We start from the raw sequence: 20355 nt of genomic DNA, 5'->3' as shown, positions 1-20355 counted from the left end.
AGTTTAGAGACTGTTCGGGAAGAAAAAGTTCAGTTTAGAAGATACTGCAGAATTCCAGATTATGAAAAAATTGACATACTGAGATAAACAGTAGTTCAGTTTTATTCTTTGTATTTCAGGAGCTCTTTAATAGACATGAGAGAGCAATGTACGCAGCTCTAAGTGGGAATCTCAAGCAGGTATGCAGTGATTTTAATAATTCTTTTTTCCTGTGGAATGGAATCAGCTGCATGAAATATTCTAATATAGTAATCATAGAGCTTAAGCTAGTTTCTAAGAATAACAGTGATAATTATGAAATAGAATGGTAACTTGAGCTACTTAATTTGATGTATCCCATATACCAAATGATGTTTTAATCCGTGCAGTCAGACTTCAGTTTCTCAGAATTGTAAATACAATTACAATACACATTTATTTATAACTTTTGTTACCATAGCTTTATCCAGAAATGTACCACTAAGGCACAGTATGACTGTTAGAATTGTCTCACATACGTGTGCTTCTCACAGCTCCCTCTATCCCTACATTTCATAGTTGTTTTGAGGGATGTTATCTTAACTAGTTGAAGCACCATCTTATATCAGCATGGAAAATTGATGCTATGAGAGCCCAAACTTGTTAGAAGATGTGGCTTGAGGGGTTCCCCTGATGGTCCGGTGGTTAAGACTCTGCGCTTCCACTGTAGGAACTACTGGTTCCGTCCCACTGTCTCCATGTGGGGACTGAGATCCCACACGCTGCCCACTGGCCCCTCCACCCAAAGAAGTTGTGGTTTGGGGAGAAGTTGGAGACACAGGGTTATTTGCTATGATAGTTTATAATCCACATGTTTTATGTTGTTATAGTGATTTTATAGTTCATATCAAGAGGTTCAACTGCTTTTCCTTTTTTTTGTTGCCTATGTCTGCATGTTTCTGTTTTGAAACGGGGTAAAGCTGCTTCCTGTCTGTGATACTTGGGAGGACACAGTGTGGGCCTACTTTAGGGTGATGGTGGACAGTCTGGTTGAACAGGAGATCAGGACATCAGTAATGACTCTGGATGAAACCGAAGAACTCCCTAGAGAGTATTTGGAAGCAAAGTGAGTGTATTGGTTAGTTTTTTATCATGAGGATTTGTAGCATGCTCTGAAGTTTTATTCTGTAGTCTTTGTTCATTTTATATATTAATGTTACTTTATCCGTGTTCTTGATTTTTGTTTCAAAAGTTGGACCTTAGAAAAGGTTTTTGAAGAACTTCAAGCTACTGATAAAAAGGTAAATATTAATATTTTAGGATAATTGGAATCGGAGACTAGATGTTACATTGTTGTGTACTATAGCTGAAAGGCACAAAGTATGTGGAATCTTGTTATATCCTCTCTTCCTTTCCTCACCGCTTACTCAAGTAAGAATATGCTTTAAAAGGAAGAAACTTAATTGCATATTTAAATGATACATCAGTTCTGTTTATTTGGTTTAGAATTTATTTCATTGAAATACATGGCATGCGTGTATGCTGATTGATTGATTTCTTCTTGAAAAATTAAAATTGGAATGGAAAATGAACAAAACTTTATTTTCCTAGATCTCAAAATAATCTAGTATTTTTTAAAGTAATATTCTTAAAACTTTTAAAATGACCTTAGTATATACTTGTAACAAAATAATCTAAAAATGTATTATATAAGAAAGACCTTTATAAAATTTCCTCCCAGCCTCTTTATGATTATTCTCATTCACCAAGATGATAAAACATGGATATGTATCCTTCATGTCCTTCTCCATACTCTTACAAATATATGTAGATATTCCAATATAGGATTTTGTTTTTTTGAGTTTGTTTTTCGTGTCATTCTACCTGCATTAGTTTATGGCTACCTCCTCTGCACACCCCCCCGCCTTGTTTAATGAGACTGTCTTTGAGTTAATGGATATAAATTTAATAACCTAGCTTATTATTTTTAATAGGTATATAATATTCTATAGAATGATATATCCTTTTTTAATCATTCCCTTTTTGGTAATCATTTGGGTTACTTGTAGCATTGCAGTGAATGTTCTTGTTAGTGTTATTTTAATTCCCTGGTTATAGCAATTAATTCGTATTCCTACAAATAATTTATTAATATGACCATTTCCCTGCCTTCTCACTAGTCCCACATGTCATAGTTTGTTTTTACCAACCCATCAGATGAGGTAGGAAGTAGAAACTCACTGTTCTCATATTTCCCTGTCTGTTCATAAGGCTGAGCAAGTTTTCCTGTGTTTATTGACCATTTTTGAATTTCCTATTTAGAAATTTCACTTATTTTTCTGGTGAATTTTATCTTTTCCTTTTTGCTGTGTAAGATCTCTTTGTATAGTGGGAAAAAAAGTTAATACTTTCTCTATCAAATTTTTCTTTTTTTAAATTCAGTCTGTTTTGGAGATTCTAGAAAATGAAAATAAAACAAATGAGAGTCATTTCATTTTCCAGCAAATGAAAATCACGGAATAGATACAAATCTAGAAAGAGGGGAACATTTACATATGATAAAAGTATAAATATAGAAAATTGTGACTCAATAAGTTACTATAATTAAGAGAATTTTTAAAGTATCTAAATTCAAGATAAAGTTATGAAAAAATTATAGCCTTTTTGTACTTGTTACAGCTAATAAGAAAAGGATTTCAGTTCAATTCAGTCGCTCAGTCATGTCTGACTCTTTGCGACCCCATGAACCGCAGCAGGCCAGGCCTCCCTGTCCATCACCAACTGCCAAAGTCCACCCAAACACATGTCCATTGAGTTGGTGATGCCATCCAACCACCTTACCGTCTGTCATCCCCTTCTCCTCCTGCCCTCAATCTTTGCCAGCATCAGGGTCTTTTCAAATGAGTCAGCTCTTTGCATCATGTGGCCAGAGTATTGGAGTTTCAACTTCAACATCAGTCCTTCAATGAACACCCGGGACTGATCTCCTTTAGTATGGACTGGTTGGACCTCCTTGCAGTCCAAGGGACTCTCAAGAGTCTTCTCCAACACCACAGTTCAAAAGCATCAATTCTTCGGCGCTCAGCTTTCTTTATAGTCCAACTCTCACATCCATACATGACTACTAGAAAAACCAGGTGCTTCCCCCAGTCCAGCGTTTCTCATGATGTGTGCTGCATATAAGTTAAATAAGTAGGGTGACAATATACAGCCTTGATATACTCCTTTTCCTTACTGCTTGGAAGGTAAGTTATGACCAGCCTAGACAGCATATTAAAAAGTAGAGGGTGGTGTCATCTGCATATCTGAGGTTATTGATATTTCTCCCGGCAATCTTGATTCCAGCTCGTGCTTCCTCCAGCCCAGCGTTTCTCATGATGTACTCTGCATATAAGTTAAATATCCCCCAAAAGTCTCATTTAAATTACTGACCAAAACTGTAAGATGCCTAGGAATAAATAACCAAGGGTTTGAGTACTTCCATAAAAAAATCTATAGAATCTTATTGAAAGACACAAGTAAATAGATTTAGCACATTCCTGGATGAGATGATTTGTTGTTAATATCAGTCCTTCCAAAGTTAATGTTGAAAGCTATTGCTCTGGGGTATTATTTCTGAACAGAAAATTTTCAAGTAACAGAGAAGTGGGAATAGAAATAAGATTTAGAAAAGAACAGTAGTTATGTTGTTCCTCAATAATAAAATAATATAAAGATTTAATAAAACAGTGGAATTGGCACAGGAATAAACAGATCATCAGAACACAAAAGTCCGTATTACATTCAAGTATATATGAGAACTTAATAAAGGACAGGTGACCTTTCTTTCAGAGAAGGAGGGGTGGTTTATTTACATACATGGTATGGACATAATTGATTTTCCATCTGAAATAAAACAAAGCTAGATCTCTGCCTCATGACATGCATTACAGTCCCAGGTGGAGAAAATATTTGTAAAAATGAAAGACTGCTGGAAGAAAATTTAAACAAAAATTAAAACCCTCCTACAAAGGCGGGTCTATGATTTCCTATCTCTTGGACACATAAGAATTGGAGGCAAGGAAATGTGGATTTGGAGAAGTCTGGTGCCAGCTTCCTTGCTGCAGACTCCAGATCAACTATCCCACATAGAAAAAAAAAATTGACCAAAAATGTAGGAATTATTTTCTTTAGAAAAATAACAAGTAACAACAAGTTACAGCAGATTACTTGTAAATTTGTTCTACTCTGTGCCTAATCACTATTTTGATGGATTTTATTACTCTTAGTGCCATTTGCAGATGAATGCTTTCAAAAACCACTGTTTATGTTGAAGAAAATCTTACAGTTTATTTTGCTTTGGTCCCTGTGCCCTTCTCTTCTGGTTCACCATGGACTGTCAAGGAAAACAGTAAAATATATTAAAAATAAAAGTTTCATAACATTCACAGAGATTAAATGTTTTATCACAGTTCTCTGTTTCAAAAATAGTGTTCAGCCTTGAGTCCCAATGGCAGTATCTTTCTCATACTTGATTTAGGTTTCCTAATACCCTTCATTTCCAGCCTTTTCTTTGTATGCATGCATGTCGTGTCTGACTCTGCGTCCCCATGGACTATAGCCTCCCAGGCTGGCTGGGATTCTCCAGGCAAGAGTACTGGAGTGGGTTGTCATGCCCTGCTCCAGGGGATCCTCCCAACCCAGGGATCGAACCCATGTCTCCTGCGGCTCCTGCATTACAGGGTGATTGTTTTACTGCGGAGCCACTGGGAAGCCCTTTGTTTGTATATGTTCCTTCAACACTATGTTTTTAGCTTACCAATGAGTATATACTATAGAATGACCATAATAAATTTACAGAAAATGTAAAAAATTTTTCAGAGAGTTCTAGAAGAAAATCAAGAACATTATCATGTAGTTCAAAAATTCCTTATCCTGGGAGACATTGATGGTAAGATATATTTTATTTTACTTTGCACGAGTTCTTTGGTTTTTTAAAGTAATTTTGTAAAAAGTTATCAAAACAGTGTATATGACTTACCACATCTTATCATCTCTATAAATATCAACCTATGTGACTGCAACTATATAATTTTTAGAAAATAAAGTTTGAATTTAATCCAGAGGCTGTTTTTTCTGGTAGTTCATAACAGTAAGACCAGTGAATTGATAAGAGTGTTATATGAATATAATAAATGTCCTTGGATAGTGTTTATATCTCTTTTGATTTGTATCCATCTAAATCTTTGCTTTAATGGCTTGTAGGTTTGATGGATGAATTTAGCAAATGGCTTTCTAAAAGCAGGAACAGTCTACCTGGACACCTCCTCCGCTTCATGACTCACCTCATTTTGTTTTTCCGCACTCTGGGACTACAGACCAAAGTAAATAAAAATGAGCTGTATGCTCTTCTCTGCAAGGCTGACGCTTTATACACCTGTTGTCAGGAAAACATGCTACTTTCTGGTTTTTATTTTCTAGAAATGGTGACCATAGTCTCACATTGTCACTCAGTGATAACTCACTGCAGATGACTCATTAATGTTCTAATCTGACTGCAGAATGCTGATGGCTACCTGGTTTGGAGACAGTTTATAACTTCAGTCCTCATCAGTACCCAACTCTGAATCAACCAGCTAATCCAGCTGAACCAGACTTAAGTTTTCTGTGGGATTTTAAACCTTTGTTTTCTTTTTCTTCTGTCCTAAATGATTGGTAACATTTTGAGCAGAGTATTCATAGAAAGCAGAATGACGTAGTAGTTGAAAGCTGGGGTTTTGGATTAAGAATCTTGGATTCACATTCTTATTCAGAAGCTTCTAGTCATGTAAATCTGGGTAAATAAGACCTCTTTAAGTTTTACTTTCTTCCTCTGAAATGTGAACAATAATACTAATTACCCACAAAGAGTTAGGGTAAGTTAATACAAGAAATTTGTTAAGCAGTTACCCTGACATGTAGTTACTGCTCAGTGGTAAATACTAAAAATCATTATGGCAGGATTTTTATTAGATACATTGGTGGTACACATAAAGAGCTATATTTATAATTTAATTATTTTTTTTTCCTATGAAGGAAGAAATTTCCATTGACGTTTTAAAGACATATATACAGGTAAACTCTGGTAAAACAGGTAAAATCAAATCCACAATTTGATTCTTTTTTTTCCTTTGACCATTTTAATGAAAACATAAGTCAGAATGATAGTATTTTAATATCTAGTGGCAGGAAGGTCATCAGAATACATAAATATCTTTTAATTATCATAAATACTTTCTTCTGGAATTTAAAATTAATCCTGTTTAGCAGTACAACTCTGTATACATCTCTCCTAAATATGTTTAAAATTTTGAATTGAATCGCGCTGTTTTTCTTAGAACTTGCTTTATTATTGACATATTAACATTTTGATCCTTTTCTATTTTTCAGCTTTTAATAAATGAGAAACATACAAATCTCATAGCATTTTATACCTGTCATTTGCCTCAAGACCTTGCTGTTGCCCAGTATGCATTATTTTTGGAAGGTGTTACAGAGTTTGAACAGCGCCACCATTGCCTGGAGCTGGCCAAAGAGGCAGGTAAAAATGAAAGGCTTCATCTGTTGGGCTCTGTAGGCAGATTATCATTTTGTCTTAGTAACATATAGCCTTCTAGTTTTAAATCCTGTTTCTCTTGAGAGTAAAAGAAGAAATTAAGTTTTCAATGAAATTCTGTTTTGGAATGAAATAACTCATACTGTAACTTGTGTAAAATATCTTTTAGTTGTGGCATTTTCTTTTATAATTTCTTTAATATTTTAAAGAATTGTCATCCCAGATTCACTAAATCATTGTAATTAAAGAATATTAGTGTGAATGATTGATTCTTGTTTTTGTCCCTTCAAAAAATTCTTTAGATTTGGATATTGCAGCTATAACAAAAACTGTAGTTGAGAATATTCGAAAGAAAGATGATGGTGAATTCAGTCATCATGACCTGTCCCCAGCGCTGGATACGGGTACTACTGAGGTAATATGAGGGTAAAAGAGGTGTATTATGTAATTCTGAATAATCCCTCATGTTATGCTTTTCTAAATGTCTACTTTAAAATACTCTGGCTTCTTTCTTTTTTTAAGAATTTTTCTTTGTCAGCCTAGTTATGAAAATTGGCAGCAAACTTAAGGTCTTGTGTAAGGAATTGCTTAGCAGTAGTGTTATGTTAAAGGAAGCTTCTTTAATAGTAAAAACCTGAGCATTGGATTTTTACTCACCTAGATACTTGATCAATTAACTAATTTTTATGTAGTTTACTTATTCCTTATTTTCAGAAAAGAATAGAAAGTTTTATCTAGGAAAGAAAAAGTTGTAGAATAGCACTTAAAGGAATCAGATAATTAAATTGGTGGCACTTCAGATATATAATTCCAGACTGATAGTCCAGTAAGTTTTTTCTATAATTTAATAGAGAGTTATTAAATGTGAAAATCAACCAAGAAAAGCTATTTTTTCTCATAATTTTGTATAACCCAAAGGAAAATATTCATTAGTAGTACAGATGTAAGCCAATTCTATTAATGTGCAGAATATCTTAGGAAAAAAGCACAACTGACATTTCTTTTTTTCCAATTAAATGAATAGGAAGACCGATTAAAAATTGATGTAATTGACTGGTTGGTGTTCGACCCAGCACAGAGAGCAGAAGCACTAAAGCAAGGCAATGCGATAATGAGGAAATTCTTGGGTATGCTCCATTTTATATTCTTTTTTCAGAGTTTCTTTTTCTGTTCTTAAACTTTGTTTTTCTAACCCTTCCAGTAGGGTAAGGTACAAAATACCCACTCTTATGGCTGATATTGTGAAACAAAACATATTTAATAGTGACTTTTTATGTCCCACTCAATTTTATATATAATCTCAAGGTTTTGAAAAATGGAATTTTTTTTTTAAGACGTAGTATGTAAAAGTAACTTCGGGATTTCCTGGTGATCCAGTGTTTAAGACTCCATGTTCCATTGCAATGGATTTGGGTTCAGTCCCTGCTTGGGGAAGTAAGATTTGTCATGCTATGCAGTGCAGCCAAAAATTGAAATAAATAAATAATGAAAACAAAAGTAGCTACATTTAATCAATCCTTTATGTGACTGTCACACTAAAATAAGGAAATGCCCAGCCATTAGGTAGAAAGATCACCCAAACCTTTAACAGAAGTACTTGGGACCTGGAATGGTTACAGATCGCTATGAAAGTTGCAGACTAATAATTTGACTCCTTTAGAAACCACTACACAGAAATCCATATATATTGAAAAACTGTGTATCTTTTCCACAGCCTCAAAAAAGCACGAAGCTGCAAAAGAAGTATTTGTGAAAATTCCTCAGGATTCAATAGCAGAAATCTATAACCAGTGGGAGGAGCAAGGAATGGACAGCCCACTTCCTGCTGAAGATGATAATGCTATCCGAGAACATTTGTGCATCAGAGCTTACTTGGTGAGATTGTAGAGAAAACCATGAAGTGCCCTTCTTTATGATGACTTTCCTGATCACTCTCAAACCTTCAACAACTTTTTTGAAAAGTGGTGATTGACTTGCTCTCTCACCTCCCCTGTGACTATGGGATTCACTATCCCTAAGAGCTTGGACGTCCTGACCTTGTTCTCCTGTGCATGCGCCTCTAATCATTGTTAACCGACACAGTGTGTTCTCTTAAGATTCTTTGAATTCTTAACTCAACGTTAGCATTTCTGCTTTTGGCAACAGCTGGAAAAAAAAAAACAAGATAATCTGTATTATGACTAAAATAACAGCATACTCATGCAAAATTCATTCAACAAATAATGAAGTGATTAGCTAGGTTTTAGGACTAAGTCTGAATTTCTTTCTTTCTTTCTGGAAGCTAATAGGCTCGTCAAGGACACAGATAAGCATGTGAATATCACAAACATATTCGTCATTTTTTTGTATAAAAAAGAAATATTGAACAATTTTATTTCTTACTGCTGCAAAATTACTTCTAAGAACCAAAAATTTTGTTGAACATATGTGAAAAGTTTTCATTTTTTGTATTTTTCTATTTTAATTTTAGGAAGCCCATGAAACCTTTAATGAGTGGTTTAAGCATATGAATTCAGCTCCACAAAAACCTACCTTGACAACTCAAGCAACTTTTACTGAGAAAGTGGCCCATGAACACAAAGAAAAGAAATATGAAGTAAGTTAAATGTAGATGAGACATGTCTCATTGCATCTCAAAAATACAAGTCATATATTTAAGGAGATCATTTCTTCAACTGTTACATTCCTGTTATAAGAGTTGATCTTCCTTATTACTGTTCTGCTTTGAAGAAAGAAATCTGTTTAGTTACCTTTTTGTAGATAATTAACCAAATATGAAACGTACCTTCAGGTGACAATAGTGTTCATTTACATGGTAAACATTTTAGTGTTTTATTAAACTGCAATCTGTTGATGTTTAGTTTATATTTGGCTTACTGAATGTCAGTTCTTTAGAATGATGTCCATATATGTCTTCCATATATGTCTCTGTACTTTGCAAATATATTATAGTCTATTATATATCTGCCTTATATCTGTTTTCCAGATGGATTATGGTATTTGGAAAGGGCATTTGGATGCCCTAACTGCTGATGTGAAGGAAAAAATGTACAATGTCTTGTTGTTTGTTGATGGAGGGTGGATGGTGGATGTTAGAGAGGTAAGCTCTGAGCATTGTTTATAACTAAAAGCAAAATCAAACAAGCTACATCTTTTTTTTTTTAAGTTCTTTCTGAATAGGAGCAGTTACAGATCTTGTATAACCTTTGTACTATATTATAACTGAACATTCCATAATTTAAGTCTAACCTGAAATACTAGTTAGGGAATATATGAATGTCTGACTCCTGGGTAAACTGTTTCTCCATATTTAATATGTTCAGTCAGTATAGTGAAATCTAATTTTTTAAAATTCTGGACCAAAAATCAATTGTTCATGTATTCAACTCAGTCTTTCGAGGTGAAGGTAAGTCTAGTAGAGTGAATAAGACATACATAAAGCGGTGGCTCGCACCTCTCAACTGTATTTAAATGACCTGGAGAACTTTTAAAAATACTGGGTTGATTGCACTAGTGGCTACCAGTGGGGAGAAGAAAGGAGGACATCATGGGGCTGTGGGGAGGAGGGGGTACAAACCACTGGGTGTAAAGTAGGCTAGGAGGACATGTTGTACAACATGGGGAGTAAAGTCAGTATTTTGTAATAGCTAAATGGATTGTAACCTTTAAAAATTGTATTAAAACAAAAAAACCTTTTAGAGTCCCAAAAAGACATGACAGTTAAATACAACATGTGATTCTAAACTGTATCCTGTGTTGGAGAAAAAAAGATGCTATTAAAGGACAGTGTTGAGTCGGTGATGTTAAGGTATTGTATCACTGTTAAATTTTCTGAAGTCGTTAACTGCACTGTGACTATATTAGAAAAAAATTCTCCTTATTAGGAAATAAACTCTGAAGCATTTAGAGGTAATAGAACATGATTATGCAACTTGCCCTCAAAGGGTTTTTAAAAAAAATGTGTTTATAGATACACACACAGAAGCAAGTCGTAAAGTAGGGTAAAGAATGAGCAAAGCAGGGTAAGGGGTATTGAGATAGTCTTTGTACTATTGTTGTAATTTAGTTTGTTTGAAATGATTTTCAATTTAAAAATATTTTTAGATACCAAAAAGAAATACTGGGTTTCACCTCCACAGATTCTGGTTTAATTGGTCTGAAGTAGGGCTGGGCTTTAAAAAAAAAAATTAAATTACCTGGAGGCGTGAATGTATAGCCTGGGTTGAGAATCAGCTACAGAAGTACTGAATGCCCCCAAAAAAGCACATATGAAGTATTTTGTGACTTCAGGAAAAGAAAAAACCTGCTTCTACGCAGAAGAGATCTGGACGGAATCCTTAAAAGGTACAGCATTTGACTGAACCTCGAACGAGGGGTAAATTTGGATGAGTAGAAGTGGGGGAAAGGAAGAATGCTGCAAGTAGTAATGTTGTGAGGGAAAGGTATTGAGGCTCGCTCCTGGGGCGTGACAGAAACAGTGCATTTAGCTCAGTTCCAAGGATTATAAATGCTGGATTCTTGGATAACGTTATTTTGAATAGGAAAATCCTAAGAGTGTTTTTGGTATCTTTCCTTCTGCATCCCCTGAATTCTAATATAGTCAAGTTCTTTCTTATTGTTTGTTTTGTTTTTTAATACTACATTTTTTCCTCACTTTATTGGCTTCCATTTTCTGACCAGAAGCAAAACATTAAGGACAGTTTGCTATTTAAATACTAAAAAATACTAAAGCTTCCCAGGTAATTTAAATACTAAAGCTTCTTAAGTAATTTAATTTAAAAAAAAAAGGCCCAGCCCTACTTGAGACCAAGTAAACCAGAGTCTGTGGAGGTGAAACCCAGTCCTGCTTTCTTAATTTACTACTACTGTTGCTGCTACTCCTGATACAGTAATAATCTTAAAGTCTCCACATCTTACATATAAATTCATAATAGAACCCTGCTAGCTTCATAGCTTTGAACCTTTTTGTGTATGTGTGGGTTCCTTTTATTATTATTGAATTAATTCATTAATTGCTTCTTTACTGTGCTGGGTCTTCATAGTTGCACGGGCTTTCCTCTAGTTTTGGCGAGCAGGGACCACTCCCTAGTTGTGCATCAGCTTCTCGTTGCAGTGGCTTCTCCACCGGGGAGCACAGGTTCTGGGTGTATGGGCTCCGTGGTTGCGGAGCACAGACTCAGCTGCTCCGTGGCATGTGGGCCTTCCAGGACCAGGGACCGAAACCCTTGTCTCCGGCCCTGGCAGGCAGACTCCTCACCATTGAGCTGCCAGGGAAGTACGGTGGTTGTGAATCTTTAGCAGGTTCCTTAACGGTAAACTTTTCTCCCCTGATTTATGTTGATGCTCATGAAGATAAACTGTCAGTGTTGCGAAATGCTATTGTGTATTTAAGGTTTGAAAAGACTCGATGCCTTACTTATACTTATGTATTTGTTATTCTAAGTATTAATTAATCTTAGATAGTGAAAGTCACAGGCACTTTGGAATATTTTTAAAATGGAGTTGGAATGGAAAATTATGAATGCTACCATTTTGCTTACAAACACTTTTAAATCAACATTCTGTGTCAATCACTTCTTCAAATCTAATCCAAACAAGAAGCAATTTCTTGAACTAATTATAAAGGATGATATTTTGAGTTGAGTTTAGCTTAATATTCTTACATATTCAGCTAAGCAGAAAATTATTCAGGGCTCCTGTTAGCACTTACATAACTTGTATAAGAATTAGGAAATGGTACCCATTCTCTTACACAGATAGATTCTGTGTCAAGTGCACATGACCTGTAGATTTCAGCAGCCACTCATTTACTGTCCAGCACCATTGTGCAAGGCACAGCTGTTCAACACAGCCCTGACCTGCTATCTGGCTCTTATATCTGCACCTCACTTTTGACATAACCGCAGGATGGTCCCATCCATGTTGGAGGCCGGTGGCACACAGGCAGGGATGGCAGAGCACGGGGAGCAGGCAGGCCACCTCTATCTTCTCTTCACCACCTCTGCCGCGGCCACATTCTGCTGGAAGCGCCAGCTGTCTTTGCCTTGCTTCCAGTCTCCCGCAGGCAGTCCCTTCATACAGATCAGCTAGTAATCCTTTTAAAATCAAAGAGATAGCACTCTCCTCCTCTGATGCTTCTGACGGCTTCTCATTACACTGTGAATAAAAACCAGAGTTCTTTTCTTGACCAACGAAGTCACATACACTGGTCCTGACTGCCTCCCCAGTCTTTGTATGCTGCTCCCCTCATCTGTTCTAACTTTCTGGCGTCTTTGCTGTTCTGCCTACGATGCTCTTTCCCTGCGGTATCTGCATGGATGACTTCCTTACTTCCTTAGCAGCGCACTCCAGTGTGCTCTCTCTTTAGGGGCCCTGCTGCAGCCCCACCCCCCCATCCTCAGTAGGGTACATACATATATATACATAGCAACACATCCCAGTTAATGATTTTTTCTCACGTATAAGGCACTGTACATCCCTGATAGAATCTTTTTGTTTTATATGTTTACAGGATTTTTCAAAGCTTTTATTCATTCAGATGAGAAAAATATCATAGGTGGTAGCAGAGCAGTTTGTTCTGTCTTCCTCGTGGCAGACTGCTGGGCCCGTCAGGCATGATTCTGGATGCTTGATGGCGACCAGTCTGCTGGGCGGCAGGCCCCTGCGCTCAGCAGAGGCGCTCACACCCTGATACTCGGCAGCAACAGGATTTAGGAGAGGCAGGTGCCAGAATCCATCCTGTGAGACCAGGTTATCAAAAAGCCAGCTGCTACTTTGAGTTGGTAAGAGATCTAGGAACCACAGGTACTCTGCCTCTTTAGCATAGGGGAAAAGAGTATATTGGAGCACAAATGGAATGACCCAGAAAGAAGCGGTCCTCTCATTCTTACTAGGCTCCAAGTAGGAATCACCAATATGAATTATGAGTGAGGCCTTGAGGTGTTTTAAATCTGTCTCTGAAGGGAATGAGTGCTTATTTGAGAAAATAAATGAAGATGCTTTCCCTTTTAAAGCTAAGAAAATACAAAGCTTGCATTTCTTAATATTTGCTTCCATGTATCTGTATCTCAAAACAGAACAAAAGATTGATAGTAATTTTTCCTGTGCATAGAAACCTGACGTATGTCAAAGTTAGTACAATTACTCTTTGGTATAATTTCCAGATTACATTCTGTTGCTTCACACTTCTACTTATATCTACCTTTGAAAAATGTTTTAACAATTTAATCTCTCATCTGAACACATTTTTAATGATGAATATAATTGTCATAAGGAAAAAATTTTAATTAGATATCTTATTAGGCTTTTCAAAGGAGCAGTTGTTGTTTGTCCCATTTTCTTTTACACTATTATGCAGGACTTCCCTGGTAGCTCAGCTGATAAAGAATCCGCCTGCAATGCAGGCTGACCCCAGTTCGATTCCTGGGTCGGGAAGACCCCCCCCCCCTGGAGAAGCGATAGGCTACCCACTCCAGTATTCCTGGGCTTTCCTGGTGGCTCAGACGGTGGAATCTGCCTGGTTCAATCCATGGGTTGGAAAGATCCCCTGGAGGAGGGCATGGCAACCCACTCCAGTATTCTTGCCTGGAGAATCCCATGGACAGAGGAGCTTGGTGGGCTACAGTCCATGGGGTCACAAAGAGTCGGACACGACTGAGCGACTAAGCATAGCACACAATATATGATACATGTTATTTTTTGTGTCTTGCCTAGCTTGCAGGATCTCAGTTCCCTCAAGCTGGGACTGAACCCAGACCATGGCAGTGAAAGCCCAGAATCCTAATCCCTGATGAGGCCACCAGGAAACTCCTTACATTTTGTTTTACACTTAGTCCTATGGATTTCCTTTCAAGTTTTAAGATTATTTCGGAAATTTTGGGTACCTTTTTATTATTTGAATTATTTTACTTTCCAACTTTGTTATAAGAAAATATAGTGAACCTAAGAGGTCTATTCTTTTTTCTGTACTCTTGAGTGTCTACAGAACTTTTTAGAAAGATCCCTGTATACTTATAAAGAAATGCTCATTATTTTCTCATATATGTTTTCTCATATATGTTAGTCCTGTCCCATTCACTGTATTATTCAAATCTTTGCATTCTTTTAATTTTTCTATTTTTAAAAAATTATACAAAAGCATCATGAATAAGTATTTGCAGTGAAGTTGTCCTCCCTGCGCACCTCTCCCCTCGTCCTGACCCTTTTTCACAGCAGGACCACAGGGTGTGAAATGCCCTTGCAGAATGCCCGATATCTGCCTGTTCCTTCCATGTATGTCCAGGGGAATTTTGCTCTAGTCTTAACATTTTTCCTTTTATGCAGATGTCTATTTAAGACATAGTAAATACAGTTTCAGAAGCATTTTGTTTTCCTTATCAGCCTTGTGACTCCTCTGAAGTGTATTTTGTTCATCTTCATGTTTTTTTGCCAAAAAATCATGTCTACTCGATACTGTGATTGAAACCTTACCTTGGGAATATCTTCGTGTTCCAGTATTTAGGACCCCAAGCTTCCACTGCAGGGAGCACAGGTTTGATCCCTGGTCAGGAAACTAATATCCCACAAGTTGAGTGGCACAACCGAAAAAAAAATTGAAACCTCGCCTTGTTTTATTTTTAATGGGCCTAATAAGCTTTACAGAAACTCGTTAGCTTCTGCTTGTTGCATTTTGGTTTGTGTGTAGGATGCTGAGGAAGACCATGAAAGAACACATCAAATGGTTCTACTGAGAAAGCTTTGTCTGCCGATGTTGTGTTTTCTGCTTCACACCATATTGCATAGTACTGGTCAGTATCAGGAATGCCTGCAGTTAGCAGATATGGTGTCCTCTGAGCGCCACAAACTGTATCTGGTAAGTGCTAGAGCGTTTGCACTTTTAAATTTTAATGATTTGATGGCCTTTGTAGTAATATTTGGGGCATCCCAGGTAGCATTAGTGGTAAAGATCCCGCCTGCCAATGCAGGAGACATAAGGGACTCGGGTTTGATCCCTGAGTCAGGAAGATCCCCTGGACGAGGACATGGCAGCCCACCCTAGTATTCTCGCCTGAGAATCCCCATGGACAGAGGGGCCTGGTGGGCTACAGTGTATAGGGTTGCAAAGAGTTGGAGAAGACTGAAGTGACTTAGCATGCACGCACGTAGTAATATTTAATTTTGTGAGATGCATATATTCTTTAAATGTTCTTAGATTTTCTTCAAGTAATGATCCAGTTTTAATGTTTGTGCTTTTTTATACAGAATATTTTTGTATATGTAAGCAGTTAGAAGTTTATAGACTGGCCCAGAGAAGTAGCTTTGAGCTATGCTAATATACTGACCTCTGGCTTAAAATAAATCTGGCTACATAAATCTTAAAAGAGGAATTTCTTCTTGCATTAAGCTAATCAGGTTGATTAGGTAACTATAAATTTACACTCTTCTTCGTTCTCGTTCTTAACATTTTCTCTTTTTTAAAAACAGGTGTTTTCTAAGGAAGAATTAAGGAAATTGCTACAGAAGTTAAGGGAATCCTCTCTGATGCTCCTCGACCAGGGCCTTGATCCACTAGGATATGAAATTCAGTCATAATTCATTCAGTCTTTGTAATCTAGATAATTTCCATGATAAAGGGAGTGTTTTTGTAAAATACATGTATTTATAATTACTGGTTTTTTTTCTTTTCCATTACCATGGGGAAACTGTAAAATTTAGGCATTGAATTTTGTACTTTTAAGAATATTATGGTGAAACTTTGAAAATTTAATGTATTATATCATTTCCCTGTGTTTATTAATAAAACTATATAAAAACTAAAATTTTTGTTCATATGAATTCCAGGAATGCCCCTCTTTGATGTAATAAGAAGTTAAATTTTCTATTCTCCTTTTTCTCTGTGATCATAAGTACTCTGAAATCTTAAAATTATAAAAATAGAAAGTCCTGATACATTTTTAAGCCAGATAACGTAATTCCTCATCATAAAATTTAGTGGTTTTTAAATATTAGAATTAATTAGATGAACAAAGCAAGAATGTTTTCTAAAATAATATTATGTTGTTATCTTACTTTGAAGCCACTTCTAGTTGATTAATTCTCATTCAGTAAACCTTATCTCATAAATTGCAGCATGTAAAGACTTAGCATCTGGCACACGGCAAACACTGAATACATTGGGGACTATAAAATGAGTAAGATCTTATCTAGCCCTTCTAGTAGGGGAAATACAATAAATATGTCTTTTAAATGCCATTAAAAAATACAAGTAATCTGAGTAGGAAGGAACTATTTCCAGCTAAGAGGTTTCTGAGGAAGTAGTATTTGAGCTGGAGTCTGGGTAATGCATTGAATTTGCAAAGACAGATCAAGAAAGGGAAGGCACTACAAGTTTAAGAAATCCGTATGAGCAAGGCCTGCAAATGATGAGTGCATGTTTGTGATTCAGCATTTGTGCCAAATTGACTAGCGTGTAGAACTCATAAATAGGAGATAACCAAAAGGGAGAATGTGGCTCTAAGAGGAAATGACATGTAGATTAGCAGCTCCCAAAGCTGGTTGCTCGTCTGACTCATCTGGTGAGTTTCTTATATGTATTTACAGATGCTGCCCCAAGAGCCTGGGATAGGAGTCATAGAATTTGTATTTGGCGTAAATATAATACACCATAAGTGATCTTGATACGCCATAAGTGATCTAAGTTCAGGACATTCTGGCTTAAATCAGAGATGGGTTTTGATCCGTATCCAAGGCAAACCGGCAGTAGTTGACTATGAAACTGGCCTGGCATCACTTGGGAAGAGGTGTAGAGGTTTCAGACTCTGCCTCAAGTTTTGATTTATGCTAGTTCAAGTGTTCCAAAGATGAATTGTTTACCTAACAAAACCTCTTTAATTCTTATACCTAATATGCATCCATTTAAAAAATGAGGTAGAGCAGTATGAACCGACGTCAAAGTGTAAATCTAACAAAATGTGTACAGGATTTTATTCAGAAAACTACAAAATGCTAATGAAACCAAAGGAGCAAAATAAGTGGGGAGAGATACCATGTTTATTATTTGGAGATTCAACATAGTAAAAATTTTAATTCTCTCCATGTTGGTATACAGGTTTAACACAATTCCTTTGAAATGCTAGCATGAGACAGAATATGTAAATTGGTACAGTGGAATTAATGCTAATTTTCTTAGGTGTGATACTGGTATTGTGGCTGGGTAGGAGAGTATTCTGGGTAGGAAACATACTGAAATATTTAGAAATGAATGGTCATGAAGTCTGTACTTTACTTTGAAATGGTTTAGCTTTAAAATAAAAGTCTACATAGATAAAGCAAATATGAAAAAATGTTAACCAGTGAATCTATGGACCAGTGAATCTATGGGAAGGGCACAAGATTTAAATTTTTTCAAATAAAAAATTCGGGTGGAGTTTAGTAAATTATGAGGAAAACAACTGAATATCTGTATGGAAAATAGTCAACCTTGACCCTTAGTTGATACTGTACACAAAGATTATAAACCTGAATAAAAACACTAAAACTGTAAAACTTTTAAGAAAAATAGAGACTATCTTTGTAACCTAGAGGGTAGGTAAAGATTTACTATACAACAGACAGGAAGCAGTTACATTAAGGAAAAAGATTGATTACTTAAGACTTCATCAAAACATAAAATTTATGCTCAGATATGCAGATGACACCACTTTAATGTCAGAAAGTGAAGAGGAACTAAAGCGCCTCTTGATGAACGTGAAAGAGGAAAGTGAAAAACTGGCTCAAAACTCAGCATTCATAAAACGAAGATCATGGCATCTGATCCCATCATGGCAAATAGATGAGGAAAAAGTGGAAACAGTGACAGATTTCATTTTCTTGGGCTCCAAAACCACTGTGGATGGTGACTGTGGATGGTGACTGCAGCCATGAAATTAAAAGATGCTTGCTCCTTGGAAGAAAAACTATGACAAACCTAGACAGCGTATTAAAAAGCAGAGACATCACTTTGCCAACAAAGATCCATATAGTCAAAGCTGAGGTTTTTCCAGTTATGTTCGGATGTGAGAGTTGGACCATAAAGAAAACTGCTGAAGAACTGATGCCTGTAAACTGTGGTGTTTGAATAGACTCTTGAGAGTCCCTTGGACAGCAAGGAGATCCAACCAGTCAATCCTAAAGGGCATCAGCCCTGAATATTCACTGGAAGGACTGATGCTGAAGCTGAAACTCCCAATACTTTGGCACCTGAGGCAAAGAGCCGACTCACTGGAAAAAAGTCTTGATGCTGGGAAAGATTGAGGGCAAGAGAAGGGGGCGACAGAGGGTGAGATATTTGGGTGGCACCATTGACTCAATGGACATGAGTTAGAGTAAATTCTGGGAGATAGTGAAGGACCGGGAGGCCTGGCATGCTGCAGTCCATGGGGTCACAAAGAGTTGCACATGACTTAGTGGCTGAACAACAACAATCTTTAAAGATACCATTAAGACAATAAGGCACAGAGTGGGAGGAAATATTTGCCAAAGAATAACTGGCCAAAAAAACCTTGTTTCCAGCATACATAAAGAACTTGCAACTTTCTGTCAGTCTCAGTAGTTAGGACTCTGCGCTTCCATTTCAGGGGGTTTGGGTTAGATCTCTGGTGGGGGAACTAAGATCTTACACACCTTGCAGCGAGGCCAAAAAATAAAACATATAAAAAGGAACTCTTACAACTTAATACAAAGACAAAAAAAAAAAAAAAAGAAGTAAATACTAGAACAGATGATTCTTTTTTTTTTTTTAGAACAGATGATTCTTAAAGGAGGACAAATACCTAACCAGTGTACCCATGAAAAATGCTCAGATCAATGGTGAACACAGATTAAAACCATGAAATGTCACTACACATCCATCAGAATGGCTAAAATCAATAAGACTTAACCAAGTGTGTGAGAAGATGTGGAGTAACTGACTTGGACACAGTAAAATGGGTAGTCCTTGGGGGAACATTTTAACTATTATAATCACTTATTCTTTAATCTAGAAATTTCATGCCTACATATTTACATGAGAGAAATGAAAATAAATTCCACAAATACCTGTACAAAATATTCATAGCAGCATTATTTATAATAGCCTCAGATTGGAAACCCAAATGCGTATCAATAGGAGAATGACTAAACAAAGAAGTACTATGCAGCAACGTGGAAAGGAAAGAACTGATCTGTTCAGCAAAACCTAGCCACAAATAGTAAATACTATATGATAATTTACATGAAGTTCTAAAACAGTCAAAACTAATCTAAGGTGAAGAAAAATTAGAACTGATTTCTTCTTTGGTGTGGGGTGGGGATTTTCTAGGGAATTTGTGTGGTGATGGAAATGTTCTATACCTTGAGAGGGGTGTGGATTACAAAGTGAATCCAAGTGTCAAAAACTGTATAAGATTTACGCATTTGAATGAACGTAAATTGGCTGTTTAAAAATTAAATGTGGGAGTGGGTATACAAGAAACAAAAATGGCAGTTGGTGAAGCCAGGAGATGGGTACAGGAAGGTTCACCGTACTATTTTAATTTTGCATATGTTTGGAATTTTTCATAATGAAAAGGAGGGGAAATGGGCTGGAAGCCATAGAAATTTGGGTTTGAATCTTACCCTCATCTATTCTAGCTGCAAGATAACACTCATGACCTCTATTCCAACATCTGTCAATGAGACTAAGGATAATAATCACGTTTCAGGACTAGTAAGGATTAGGGCTCCTATGCTTTGGTGAAGAAGGTAGAGAAAGCCACTTAACCAACTACATCAGCCTTGGAGATGTACAAAAGTTCTGAAATAATGGGCAACTGGGTGAATGTCAGAAA

The 20355-nt window shown here is 36.5% G+C and overlaps 1 protein-coding gene and 1 non-coding gene across 2 annotated transcripts in view; both read left to right on the top strand.

The window, feature by feature from the left end:
* Positions 1–16329, top strand: part of NUP107 (nucleoporin 107) — a 48961-nt gene extending 32632 nt beyond the window's left edge. Inside the window, exons 15-28 of the mRNA XM_070454627.1 lie at positions 120–179; positions 939–1084; positions 1211–1259; positions 4819–4888; positions 5203–5321; positions 6013–6051; positions 6367–6517; positions 6835–6947; positions 7557–7659; positions 8247–8407; positions 9003–9128; positions 9519–9632; positions 15216–15383; positions 15995–16329. Coding sequence (XP_070310728.1) covers positions 120–179; positions 939–1084; positions 1211–1259; positions 4819–4888; positions 5203–5321; positions 6013–6051; positions 6367–6517; positions 6835–6947; positions 7557–7659; positions 8247–8407; positions 9003–9128; positions 9519–9632; positions 15216–15383; positions 15995–16102 — 1527 coding nt within the window. The 3' untranslated portion in view covers positions 16103–16329. The remainder of the gene's footprint in view (positions 1–119; positions 180–938; positions 1085–1210; positions 1260–4818; positions 4889–5202; positions 5322–6012; positions 6052–6366; positions 6518–6834; positions 6948–7556; positions 7660–8246; positions 8408–9002; positions 9129–9518; positions 9633–15215; positions 15384–15994) is intronic.
* LOC139030966 (small nucleolar RNA SNORA38) lies at positions 3958–4089 on the top strand. The gene has a single exon (XR_011483401.1). It is a non-coding gene; the product is annotated as a small nucleolar RNA SNORA38 (small nucleolar RNA).
* Positions 16330–20355: the final 4026 nt, after the last annotated feature.

This window comes from Odocoileus virginianus, chromosome 24 (genome assembly GCF_023699985.2).
Source record: "Odocoileus virginianus isolate 20LAN1187 ecotype Illinois chromosome 24, Ovbor_1.2, whole genome shotgun sequence".
Taxonomy (NCBI): domain Eukaryota; kingdom Metazoa; phylum Chordata; class Mammalia; order Artiodactyla; family Cervidae; genus Odocoileus; species Odocoileus virginianus.
Note: the sequence above shows the minus strand (reverse complement) of the source record. Positions and strands in the feature narration are given on the sequence as shown.